A 13673-nucleotide genomic window follows, 5' to 3' on the forward strand; every position below is an offset into this window, starting at 1 on the left:
GCCATTTACAGCTTTTAATATTTTTTATACTTTTTCATTCTTTTCCTCTTAAAGTGTTCTATAATCTTTTTTATCTATTATCAAAAGCTGGTTTTCTTCATTCATTACACATAATCAGTGACCCTTAGTGAGTAATTTGCACGCAGACTGTGACATATTGGTTTGGTTTTTTTCTGTAGCTGCTCTAAGGTCCTGCTTTGATGACAGAATTACTGATTTCTACAGGAACTCTTCTTCTATGCGGCTCCTTGCGAAAGTATCTGAGTTTCTCACAGACATTAATTCACTAATTTTGCTGTGAAATGAGGAAAAGGGAATTATGACAAGGAAAAGTACTATTTTTACTAGAGAGCACAGACAAGTAACAGCTAATCTGGCTACATAATTAAAAAAAAAAAACATAGGATTACAAAGCATCTGCATTGAATTGGGAATTCCCATTGAACTGTAGTTTGCAAAACGGAAAACCAGAGCAGGTCCACCTCTATTGCAAATTATAAAATCGTCTATTTTGGCAATGGATCTTCAGGTCTAGACACAGGGACTTGAATTCCCATTCTTTCTTTTGAGTATTGACTTAGTGACATTAATAATACTGTCTAAAGTTACCTCTTGGGGAGGCAATTTCTCATGATTTAAAAAACTACAAATGTACATTCCTTCATGTGCCTTCATCTTAAGCCTCTTGTGGCTTGTTTAGATTGACTGTACAAACCCATAACAATCATAGTTTGTTACCTCCGTGGGTACAGGGAGCTTAGAACAAGATGACCTTAAGGTCCTTTGCAACCCTAACTATTCTAAGATTTATAATTTAAAAAAGGGAAAATATTTAACCAAGAGTATCTCAGACGACATTGACAGCAAAGGATTGGTGAGTCTAAACAACCTTGGATTCTACTTCAGCTCTTCTGGAAGGAAGCACCTATGCACAAGGAGCACATCACTTTTGCCCATCTTTCCCCACATTTGGCCTGTCTACTTTGACCAAGCCATTCTACACTCTCAGCTCCTTATTCCTGGCCTCCCTTTTTCCCAAATTCACTGCACCAAATCCCACTTAGGAGGTAATTTCCAGCTCTCTTCTCCAGACATGGTACTTCTGGAGAGTGACAAATTTTTTAACACAGACAAAACAACTTGTTTTTCTCTAAGCTCACACTTGGAAGCTGCTTTGGCTGAAATTTATAAATAAATAAATAAAACCAAACCAATCCCAAGCACAAACCAGGAATGGAAAATTTCAGCCCAGAAGGTTTAGGACTGGCAGAAGTACTAAACCACTGGAAAAAAATAAAAAAAGACTTTTCAGTAGAGACTATTAGGTAAGCTCAAGAATTGGCAGTGACACTAGTCCTTAAAATGCTTCAAAATGCCCACTGCTTGAGTCTTAATCACACCCCAGCTTTCTGTTATTGACTGACATATCACAGGGATTTCCTCATGGATTTCACATATATAAAACCACAATTCAAATCTTCCCCCAAAAGCCTTCTTCCTAGTACTGTTTCTAGACTTGCCTGTCCCACGATATAAACAAATTTTCAAAAAACTTAGTATTCATAGCTTCCCAGTTCAGATTCGGTTGCAGTCCACAGGTCTCATGTTTGCTTTTAATGTTCTGTGAGATCTTGACTCCAACTATTTAAAAGATTGCTTCTTCCAAATCAGTCATCACAACAGGTGAGATGAGCTCAACCCTCTTGGCTGCCACCACCTTGTTTTTTAGGATTTAAAAACAGATTGTTCTGATCTTTGTCTCCTATACAGGTCATCTGGAAGTATCTCATCACTTTTGGAACATGACACAATGTCCTTTTTTGCATGGACTGGTTTGTACAGTGTGTGTTATTTTGTTTTGGTGTTCTGCAGGTTTTTGCACTGCAGATGTGCTTCTATTCCACAGTTTCATTTAGTTCAATAAATAGTTTTAAATCTGCCCAAAGTCCTTCTGGCTAAATTCAAAACTATGTGCAAAATGTTTAAATCTAATGGAGTCAAAATTGGCATAATTTACCCTTCCTTTGGGACTCCCATAAATTACACAATATAATTTCCCTCTTACTGTACAATATATTTTCCCTCTTACTGACATATAATTTAAAAAATTCTTGCACATTGCCTTTAAATTTGGCATTCTACACTTTTAATAAATATAATACAAGACTTAAGTAAATTCAAGTACACTATATATAATAAAGTATCTTTTGTAAAATATTAACTCTACACACAGACTAGCAAGGTAAAGGCCATGCTTCTCTTCATATGGTTTTGTTCAAGTGTGTTTACTAGCATACTGATCCACTTTTCATTCTCCCCTCTTCACTACTTAGGACTTCTAAACTAGCAAGAGCACTGTACACTATTTTTCCATTTAATTTTGAAAGGTATTGAGAAAAAGCATTAGATTAAGACTACTCCTAACAATCCTGTGTGTTTGTTTATGCAACTACTCTCAAAATAAATGGCTGCAGTAACCCTAAATCAAATAGGTAGCAGGAGATTAGGGTTTTGTTTCTAGAATGCCAGTAGAAAACTGGCGGGGGGGGGAGAAGGGGAGGGAATCAACAACAACAAAACAACCACTAGATAATTGCATGGGGTGGGGATGGGGGAGCAAACAAAAAAGAAAAAAAATAAAAGAAACGAAGCAAAACAACTACCAAAAAAACCCAACAAAAAACCACCCTCAAATCAAGAAAACCCACATCATCGAGCCAGAAACACTTAGTTAAGGATTTAGAACACAAGATAGCTTGCACTGAATCTACAAATTCCACTGTTACTCAAAATGACAAGATGAAAATTGATGGACAGAGCAGAGAAAACTTGCAAGTTTTTTTCAAAGTTTATGGAAGTTCCCTACCTGACCTTACTTTGGTGAAATGCAGTATTTACTCAGTAAGGAAAGAAATTCTAGTAGACTAGGTGTCCAGAGTCCCTAATTCGGACTGCAACATGTAAACACAATCTAGTGTCACGTCTATGTGTTACTTTCAAAACTTATATTTAAAAAACCATCTAATAATCACAAAAGTCATGTCACAAACATAAAAATGCCCCCAGAGAACTCCACACAAAAAATTCCAAAGAAGTGCCTAATGCATTTACAAGTGTTTTCTTGCTTGGCAGTCACTTTTGCAAGTTTGACACATATTTATCAGAACGGCATATTCTACTTGTAGAAAACTCTCATTTTGATATTTTATTTTTAGTTGCCCATTAAAATGCCAAAGACACTGGGCATACATAGATAAACAACATCAATTCAGAACCAGTCTCATCAGATCCACAGATCAACCTGTCATCAGCATGTAACGAGACACCTCCTCACAGAGCTCGAGCCTGGACACAGTTTCCCTCTTCTTGGAGTGCAAACTGTACCAGCCCCTATGTGATACACGCAGACCCTACGGAACTTTGCAGATTTTCATTTTTTGTGATATATTTCTAAGTTGCTAATTACAACTGCTGTTCACTCTGACATATTGGGAAATACATTTCACGCTTCTCACTCTTGAAAGACAAAAACCTTTCCTCAAATATTTATTTAAAAGTTTTTCTTATTTTTCATGATTCTTTATTTGAAACTCCACCTCTGGACACAGAATAACTAAACTAGAGTGGAGCTCTAACTCTATTAAACTGGAGCTTTATATCCATAATATTACAGTGGAGTAATATTTGAATGAAGTGTTAAAGGAAAAGATAGAATTTTTTGTAAACAATATGGAAAAAATATTTGACCACCATTTGCTCACAGAAGAATAACTAATGTTAATAACACTTACCGAACTAATATTCTGTTGATTTTTCTTTACTCTTTCAATCTCTGGAGTCTCTTTTACAGCTGTGCCAGCGCCTACTTCCTTCTTATAAAACACCTTCATTTCCCCAAAAGAAAAAGTAATTATGAGACTGTTAACAATGCAAGTACAAGTACTCACAAAAAGGCTGGGCAATTTTCCATGCCCCAAATTGGTCTGACTATAAATCTTCTAAGAAAGCAAATACTTTAATTTTTCATAAATGAGACCAATAATCAATAAGAATAATAATATTCTGTTTGTCTTGAACTGTAACCCAAATAATTTATTATCATCTTTTAGACTAATCCCAAGCATTTGTAAGTATTTGTAATGATAGTTTTAAGTTTGAAAATAATATAAAAATCTAGATCATAATCTATAATACTTTACAAATGCAACTTTATGTTTGCGTAATCTCATTCGTTTCAATGTAATTGAACATATACGTACATGCAAGATGTGAATTGTTGTTTTAATCTTCAGATCTGAAAATACTCTGAGAAGTGAGCATACATTATTATTCCTAATTTAACAAACTAGAAAACTGACATATTCATGACAAAATAACCACAACAGCCAAATCTATAGTCCAAGTCATGCGATTTTTGACTTCTGGGTTCAAGCCAGAAAGCTGAGGACTGCGTCTAAAAACAAGGTTAACTTCTGAAAAGATACACATGCTGTTTAGATCATTCTCCTCTCTATTTCAATTGTTTCAGTAAAGGATAAAAAACAAAATGCATCAGTAGAATCAATCATTCAAAATTACTGAAAGAGACAGTAAGTAACTGCTCCACAAATTCCATATGTGGCTATAATTTAAGTAACTAGTTTGTGCTGCAAAACTCCTAAAGAAGTTATTTTAATTTCAGTATTTGGTGTCACAGCTGTTGCCACTCCAGTAAGTATTTCCAGGCCGGTAGTGTAAAAACAAGTTTGATCCTGGAGTTCGCAAAGTAAATCTTTACCTTTTAGTACTTCTGCCTTTCTGAAACCAGGATTTATTTACCCTTTTTTTTTCCTATCAATGAACCTTAAGCAATAAAGCATCATTCTTGATGCATTTCTCCTACTTCCCTGAAGTCCTCTGTAACCTAGGGTGACTAGTACTGCCAAATATTCTAGAGGATAGTGGCTTATTTATGTCCACAACTAATTCTTGAATATTCAGAAAACCTTTAACAATTTAGAATTTTGTTTTATCATGTGAGAATAGAGACAGTTTATGAGTAAGAACTTGAAAATTCTTCTGCACCAACATGTCAGTACAAGGAAGAAAGATTTACGTAGTGGACTGAACTAAAATATACTTAAGGAGGGAGTGGTAAAAAATGTTGGAGACAGGAATTTTTCTATGAAAGAGATGACTGTGGAGTAAATATCCTATTGTAAATCATCTGCCAAATGAGCTAGTGAGCTAAGAGCAGCACTGATCTTATCTGGAGAGCTAGTCACTTTTTTTTGCCCCTTAAGGCATGAAAACACTTGAGACAAAATCCAAAGCCTATTAGGGGACATTAATTATTTTAGATTGGGGCTGCTCCCAGCTATAACTTAGCTTAGTAAGAAGTAACTTACCTTTATAATCTAAATTGCACAGAATGCTGCAATATTAAAACATAGAGAAAAAAATGATAATTCAATCGCAGCTATAAACTGCTTTCCCACATTCGGAGGATCCAGCTCAAAAAAAGGTTGATCACAAAATATAGCAATTGCAAATCACCTCAAAGACAAAACATTTTTATTTCATATTGTCTAGTATACTAACAACGAGGGTAATTGTCATCCTTGGCACTGAAAGCTCAGACTGACCTACACAGCTGCAAGTTGTTCAAATGTGTCAAAGGCTTGTCAAGGCTTAATTAAATAGTGGAAGGTTATTATATGCCCGGTGTCAGTGAGTCTGCACTGCCAGACGCGCTGACTCATCTGAGGACTTCATCAAAAGCTATCAGACTGGAGTAGGGAGGAAAGCAGCTCAGTAGAGGCTAGCTTGGATCCACCTCTGCTACGCAGAGTTTCAGCAAAGCATTTTAGGATGCCAGTGATATGAGATACAGAAATAATCACCATCACATTGTACAGCAGAGCACCATTCAAAACCAAGAGGCAACAGATTACAAGAAACAAAAGTGGAGCCAGTAGGCCTGTCAACAGCTCCTATTAAAAAGATGTAGGTTTCAGCTGCTCTCATCTGAAGGAAGAAAAGGAGCAGGTAAGGCTGTAAGACATTACGGGAGAGACCATTACCTAGAGCAACCTCAAAGACTTTTCTTCTCTCCCTGCAGGTTCTTACTTCCCTAGTGAAGCTGCAGTGACATGGGATAGCTGCAAGTAAACACCTCTGAGAGAAACTAATTGACCTTCTACTCCTGCAGAGTTGGAGAAGCTGAGAATACTTCTAAGTTAAAGAACAACATCTGTGTCAGATAATACGAAAATATTTAAGTAACTTATATTCCTTTCAAATAATTTACTTTATGAGCATTACTTATTCTGCCATAAAAAACAGACACTAACTGGACAGCCTTTGGTTCCAGAGGCTATATTTACTCCTCTTCTGTGTTATATTACAAGCAAAGCCAGAACTACAAGCAGCAGAATTAATGTGTCCAAAAGGAAGTGGAACTGAATGCATCCCAAACTGGGCAATTTTAGAAAACCAAGCTCATAATTTATATTTAGGGATAAACTGAAACTTAAATCTAGCATAAAATTAAAACAATATATCCAGTATAACATAAAATCATTAGACATAAATATTTATGAAACTTGATCTGTTCCAATTTTATGTCCTGTACATATGATAGGAAACAGATGAATAATCTTATATGCACAGTAACAAGCCTTACAAATTTTTTGTCCTTTTAAATAAAGCACTTCCTGGGGCTCGATGGAAAAAGAAAAAAAAAAATCTTCATTTAAAAATAACTGTGGCTTGGCAAGGTGGTGTAAATGGTTTAGCAATTCAAAATAACAGTGTCACACCTAGAAAAACTGGGCTGTTGTTTTTTTTTTTACTGAAAGAAATGAGTGATACAGCTTTTGCCAGGAAAATTATGCAAATGGTTCAAAGGATTTTTACTCATAAGTTCCCTATTTCGTGCTGCAGCACAGGAGAGCCTATTTAAACTGAAAAATATCTGAAAAGTTGCAAGCAAAGAGAGAAGCACTATTACTCACTGAGCTGATGTTTTTCTGAGTACTTTTTATCCTCTCCATTTCTGGAGTGTCTGGGACAGCAGAATAGTTACACAGCATCTTCTCTGCTTCATCTTTGTACATTTTCTGAAAAATAATTTTAAAATGCCTATTTCCTGCTTTCTTGAAGGCTTTCAGAACAACCAAACTGCAACAAAAGATGCTTATAGCTGATGAGCTTCAACATTGTTGTACAGTATTTATTTCAGCCTCTCTCCTCCGTGATACTGTTATTGTTTGTGGGGGACAGCTGACACTGTGTCCCACACTGATATATTTTCATATGTGTAATATCTTTTTCCTTCACTGTCAGGATATATATATAACCTTATTTAGGTAATGCAAAAAGACCTATGAATAGACGTAAACAAATACAATTTACATGGCATGACAGGCCCAAATACAAACAAGAATCAGGCAGTAAGATGTTTTACTACATGTAAATTAATTTAATATAAGTACAAAAGCCTCTAGAGAAGGGTACTTTCAGCAATGTCTGTCAGGCACTCATTGGTTACACAGAATTAAAACATCAGTCTTTGAAGTATGCCTACCTGGCTTGCTATTTCTGAAGCCCTTTTGACCCGTTGTATTTCAGGAGTATATGGGCCAATTTGCATTCCTTTTCCTATAATTTCAGTCTCCAGATCCTTTTTATATCCTTTCTGAAGAAAAAAGAAAAAACAAAACAAAACAAAACAAAACAAACAAACAAAAAAAACAAACAAAACAAAAAACCCAACCATAACTAATTCTACAGTTCTTTGTACATGCTGTCTTCAAAGCTATTTTGATAGCACTGTTCAGACTTTAAATAAATTCTTCAATTTCTTTAATTTAATGTTTCTATTGTGCATAGCTTATTCCTTTTAGCCCAAGTATGTTCAAGAAGATTTTATGGTTTTAATCATCTCATTATGTTTTACTTCCAAAGTAATCTTAAAGAGATTAATTTTGTACTCACCTGGCTTACTATTTCAGAAGCTTTTTTGGCTCGTTGTATATCAGGGGTATCCGTGCCCACTCCCATTCCCTTTCCTTTAATTTCATTTTCCAAGTCTTTCTTGTATTCTTTCTGAAAAGAATAGCATTGTAAATACGTCAGACAGCCAAATCCTTAAATTGTTCCAACTTTAATCTGTGCAATTCCACTGAACACCATTCTTAAAAGAGCAAATAACTTTTGATTCGACAGCACTAGCTCTGTAGGATCTATCTATGAGACACCTATGCTATAGCTGCTGACCAGTTAAAAAGATCTTTTAATAGACTTCTTCAAATCTGATATAGCCTTTCACATCCACCTGTCTTTGCAGCTTTCGCAGCTGCAACCACAGACATACATAAACGAGACTTTCTCCCTCAGCTGTGCTTTGCAGGACTGCGGTCATAAGGCTTTGTTATCTCTCCCATTCTGTGTATTGTTTGGCCCTAACCAAACAAGAAGCTATTTAGACCTAAAAGCAGTAGGGCCCACAGCTACTGAATACAGCCCAGGCCAAGCATGGTTTGTGAGAAACAAGCACAACCTGCAAAAACTGACAGAAATGCCGAAGTTTTGGGAAATCTTAACTTTTCCCGTATGCTGATTATGCAACTTTTTTTTATAGTGTCAGCTGTGTTCCAGTACATAGCTGAACAGGTTAGGTATTTGGTGAAATCTGTGGTATTGCTACTGCCTAGATTGGTCATCACTTGGAATTCTCCATGAAAATAATTTGTTGCATTCTATCAAATGGAAAGCTTGAAACTGTTGGAACAAGTCCAGAGGAGGGCCACGAGGATGATCAGGGGACTGGAGCACCTCCCGTATGAAGAGAGGCTGAGGAAGTTGGGGCTGTTCAGCGTGGAGAAGAGAAGGCTGCGTGGAGACCTCATAGCAGCCTTCCAGTACCTGAAGGGAGCCTATAGGGATGCTGGGGAGGGACTCTTCGTCAGGGACTGTAGTGACAGGACAAAGGGTAACGGGTTCAAACTTAAACAGGGGAAGTTTAGATTGGATATAAGGAAGAAATTCTTTCCTGTTAGGGTGGTGAGGCACTGGAATGGGTCGGCCAGGGAGGTTGTGAGTGCTCCATCCCTGGCAGTGTTCAAGGGCAGGTTGGATGAAGCCTTGTGTGGGATGGTTTAGTGTGAGGTGGCCCTGCCCATGGCAGGGGGGTTGGAACTAGATGATCTTGAGGTCCTTTCCAACCCTAACTATTCTATGATTCTATAACCAGGTATGTTACTGACCATGCTTGCAATTTCAGAAGCTTTCTTGGCTCGTCTTATCTCAGGAGTGTCTGGACCAACATCCATGCCCTTCCCTTTAATTTCTGTTTCCAGGTCTTTCTTGTATTGTTTCTGTAAAGACAAAACTTCATACATTATATTCACAGTAGCCAGACAGTTACAGGTAGATTTTTGCACAAGAGATCCAATTTTAAGATTTAGAGTCAATCAAAAATCTTGAGAATAACTCTTAAGACTCTTGGCAATCTTTTGTCATGAAAACACAACAAACTACAGGAGGAAAACTTTAGGAGACAGTCACTGAGCGTACAAAACTCTACCACTGAGTTTTTAATTAGTGGAGGGTTGAAAAGGGAGGAATCAGTCCATACAGCTTGCTACAATTATCCTCTAAAGTAAAATGGAAGTTTAGCTCTGCAGAACATAGTGTAATAAGCTGGAACTTGGTGTCAGCCTAATTGAAACACATTTTACTTTTAAGAAAATATTTTATTTATGAAAGGACTACATGTTAGAAATTTAATACCACACTGAATTGTTTCCAGTGAACTTTCAGAGCAGGAAGTTGTAATTTATTCATTTAATAGGTCTTTCCTGAACTACAGCCATTAGGCAAGTGGCAGTACTCATCCATGATTGCTGCTTTTTCCTCACAACATAAATTATAAATAACCAATAATCAGGAAACAAAATGAATATTTCATCTCCATCTTATCCATGCAAGAATATATTTCTTGTTCATCAGCAAACTATATTAAAATGTAATACAGAAATACTGTATATAATAGTTGTACTTTTTTTTCAATAAAAAGTTAATAGATTCTCAGGCCGTTCTTTTTCTGCTACTATAGTAGTAATCACTCTTTTTCTGTTCTAGTTTACCTCTGCCTGTGGAAAACAAGGGTGTTTTTTTCCAAAATAAATACATATAACTAAAAGAATTCTTCTTACTTTTCTTCTTGATTATTTTTTAGGTTGTACATTAGTTAGAAAAAAGAAGTAAAATATCTTCTCAGTGCAATGGTCTGGTTACTTACAAGAACAAGAACAAAAAGACTTTCAATCTTCCATTGCTGTCTCACTCTGATGTGGAAATAAACTCGGTAAAACCATTTTCTACTTTGCAAACCACAGCTTTTTGGAGAAAGTATAAGTTAACCTGTGAGAAGACATCATCTATCACTTCCCCTCTGCTAAAGGTGGAATGGCAGGTATTTCTTCCCAGCTGTTTGTGCAAAACAGCAGCGAAAAGATAATCCTTGGAGTTAGAGCAACATATTCCCGCATTTCTTTGCAGCCCTATTCATGGCATTCCTTCTGGTCCTTATAGCTCAAGAAAATCCGTTTCTTCAGGAGCAACTCTACTTTTCACAAGTAGAATAGCTTGTTTGGATAAAAGACCCTCCCAAGATGCCTGGCAATTATTACCAAAATTTATTTTCAGATAGCAGGTACCTGATTCCAAAAACCTCAAAATTATTTCACTGACTTTTTTTACAAGTCCATTAACAGTCAACTCTTTTTCCATTAAAATATTAAGTATATTATCTTATGAATTAACAAATAAATAAATGGAAAAAATGAACCTAGTTTTAAATGCTCTACCTACTGACCCCAATATTTCCATTGACCTTTTAATTGCCTGAAAATCTGAAATTTTTGTTTTGTTTTTTCCCCCACAATTTTTCGATATTCTTAAAACAAAACAGAAAGAGTTCTAGTATCAACACTTACTCATTTTACTGCAGATTATGTAAAAAAAAAAGAATATTTTCAGTCGAGTATTACATAAAGAGTGAACATTCTGTGACATCAATCAAGTTGACTAGCATAACATACCTCATTTAGTATCAGAGCTGCATTTTTCACTCTAATCAAATCTGGTGTATCTTCAAACACTGTCATTCCTTTTCCTTTCATTCCTTCTTCCAAATCTTTTCTGTACTCTTTCTAAGAAAAAGAGAGATTCCTCCACTTACAATTGTGCACAAGATCTTGAAAAGAAATACCACTTATTAAATATCTGAAGGGTCTCTTTGAAATTTCTATGAAATATGATAGCAGAAGTACATTCTCCAGAGTTAAAATAGAATTGAAAATTATGAAATGTAAGAGCACAATGCTGAAAAAGTGAAAAGGTTTTAATGTCACCACATTTTTTCCTGTTGTGGTCTTGAAAAATAGTCTTCTCCTACACAGTGCTAGCACATTGCTTAGGGGCCTCAGCTGCCTCTCTATGGACATTTTAACTGCGATAGCATTTGCTTTTACAGACTAATATATGCTGCATAATATATGCAGTTTTTACCCCTGTTCTACTAATGGTACCACAATCAGGATGGATAGTCTGAACACTATACTAGGACCTGTTAAAACCACTACTTGATAAATTGTAATATAGATGCAGAATTCTCTACAGTGGAAAAGCAACAGAATAAGCTGGAACACAGCTGACACTATAAGCAAAAAAATAAAAAAATAAAAATATTCATTTTTAAGAACTCCAGGTTCACCTTCTTGTTTCATGTATTACCTATCTAAGTTTGATTATGAAGCTTCACACAAAAATACTACGCTACAACTTTGACTATGAAGAAATACATCATTTTGCTGCATCTTGAAAGAATGATTAAACCTATGTAATCTTTGGGTTTGTTTTTCCTTGAATGTGGATATAAACTCATATGTAATTCATGCAGTTATGCATTAAAATACCATTTCCATTTTCTCATATTCTTCCCCTCTGGCTTACAAGCATAGTTTAGTCTCTAAGTAATGAGTCATTAAACTTGTGGAGCTAAGAATTAGGGAACATCTTAATGCATGTAGCACTATGGAGGGAAAATACATCAAGATTTTCAAAGATGAACATCTACAACTATGCTTGCATTTACCACTTCTGCACACATTCAGCATGCAGCAAGATTAACTCAATGAAAAGCAAGTATTTGCATTTTCCCTATTCAGTAAGCATACGAGTCATGTACATACAGAACAGTACTGCACAAACCATACCTAGCTAGAGACTTGTCTACCTGGCAGCCAAGCTTATCAGAATAAATTATTTATTAGAGGCGGAATAATAAAAAAGAAAATATTTTCTTTACCCATATGAAATCTAGCATAGACTAGGATAAGTTGTTTAAAGAACAATGAAAGGAACAAGGTTTAAGCGGCTTTAATTCTAGCATCCTCAACTGGTTCTTCAGCAAAAAAAGAAAAAACAATTCTTAATACAGTAAGTATAAACAAGGTAATGTTGGCTCCCAAATTCAAATGAAGGATATATAGCAGCCCTGATATTTCTAACTATGGATTTTTCTGATACATTTACTTCTGCATTTGGTCAAATAGTAAGCCTAATCTATAGAATCATCTAATACTCAAAACCTAGCATGAAAACAGTTCTGAATTATATAAAGCTATTAAAGTTAGAAGGATTCTCAGTTATGGAAAAAAGGTGGTTTAATTTATAATGCCACACACAACTGAAGAACATTGGACAAATTTCAAAGAAACAGGCATTACAGAAAAGCTGCATCTCCTAACAAAATTTTCTTAAAGCAAATTATGTAATAGCACAGCTATATTATGGCATTTTGGTCTCCTTTATTTTCATCCATAACATGTATGATAGATATTAATTTCAATTGAATTAGTTAAAAGAGACTAAACACAGCTCAAGGCATCTATATAACCAGAACAGACTATCATAAACCTGAAATAATTACTCAAAAGGAAAAACTGCTATCTGGACACCAACAGAAATCCTCTTTTCCACCCCTTCATCTATCTGGAAAGAAAACTCCAGGCCCTCTCCAAAACTGTATCAAGCAGATGTCTTATGCAGCATGCCTGGAAGGTCACCAAATTTGGGCTATTTGAGACTGAGGGAGGAATAAATTCCAAGACTGAAGCCCTCAGAGGGAATGTCCTGCAAACACTGAGTTTTCTATGGAGTCATCTGATTTGCTCATTTAACTCTATTTTTCTGGTTTAGGTGTACTAGGCTTTATCATTTCCTTATGTTCATAAGGAAATCGCAAGAAGTATTGATACTACAGGACTAATCAGAATATAAAAAGATACGCAGCGATTTTTACTCATGAAGTCACTTTTGTATTTAGCTACCAAGTTAACTGTGAGTTTTCAGCACGCAGTAGCTTGTAGTGATGCCGCTTTATTGCTCATTTGCAACTTAACAACAACAAAAAAAGTAATAAAGATCCTCTACCTCTTTCAGAAAGTTAGTGACTTGTTTTATGTGCAAGAACTCTGGGGTCTTGTCTAAATCCATTGAGGGTTTTCCTTTGATCTCTTCTTCAAAACCTTTGCGATACATTTTCTATTGAAGCAAAAACAATTAGTGGTAGACATATGTGCATTTCCAAGCATATTTCAGACACAACACTGCAAACAGACTCA

The 13673-nt window shown here is 35.7% G+C and overlaps 1 protein-coding gene across 5 annotated transcripts in view; it reads right to left on the minus strand.

The window, feature by feature from the left end:
- Nucleotides 1-13673, minus strand: part of NEBL (nebulette) — a 253175-nt gene that overhangs the window by 38791 nt on the left and 200711 nt on the right. For 3 of the 5 annotated variants that reach the window (XM_065666542.1, XM_065666538.1, XM_065666539.1), the window contains 7 exons: nt 13483-13593; nt 11088-11198; nt 9249-9359; nt 7978-8088; nt 7568-7678; nt 6996-7100; nt 3792-3884 (listed from right to left, as the gene is read on the minus strand). The exons of the other annotated variants lie outside the window; for them this stretch is intronic. In XM_065666542.1, coding sequence (XP_065522614.1) covers nt 3792-3884; nt 6996-7100; nt 7568-7678; nt 7978-8088; nt 9249-9359; nt 11088-11198; nt 13483-13593 — 753 coding nt within the window. The remainder of the gene's footprint in view (nt 1-3791; nt 3885-6995; nt 7101-7567; nt 7679-7977; nt 8089-9248; nt 9360-11087; nt 11199-13482; nt 13594-13673) is intronic. 5 annotated transcript variants of the gene reach the window in all.

This window comes from Lathamus discolor, chromosome 2 (assembly GCF_037157495.1).
Source record: "Lathamus discolor isolate bLatDis1 chromosome 2, bLatDis1.hap1, whole genome shotgun sequence".
NCBI lineage: Eukaryota > Metazoa > Chordata > Aves > Psittaciformes > Psittacidae > Lathamus > Lathamus discolor.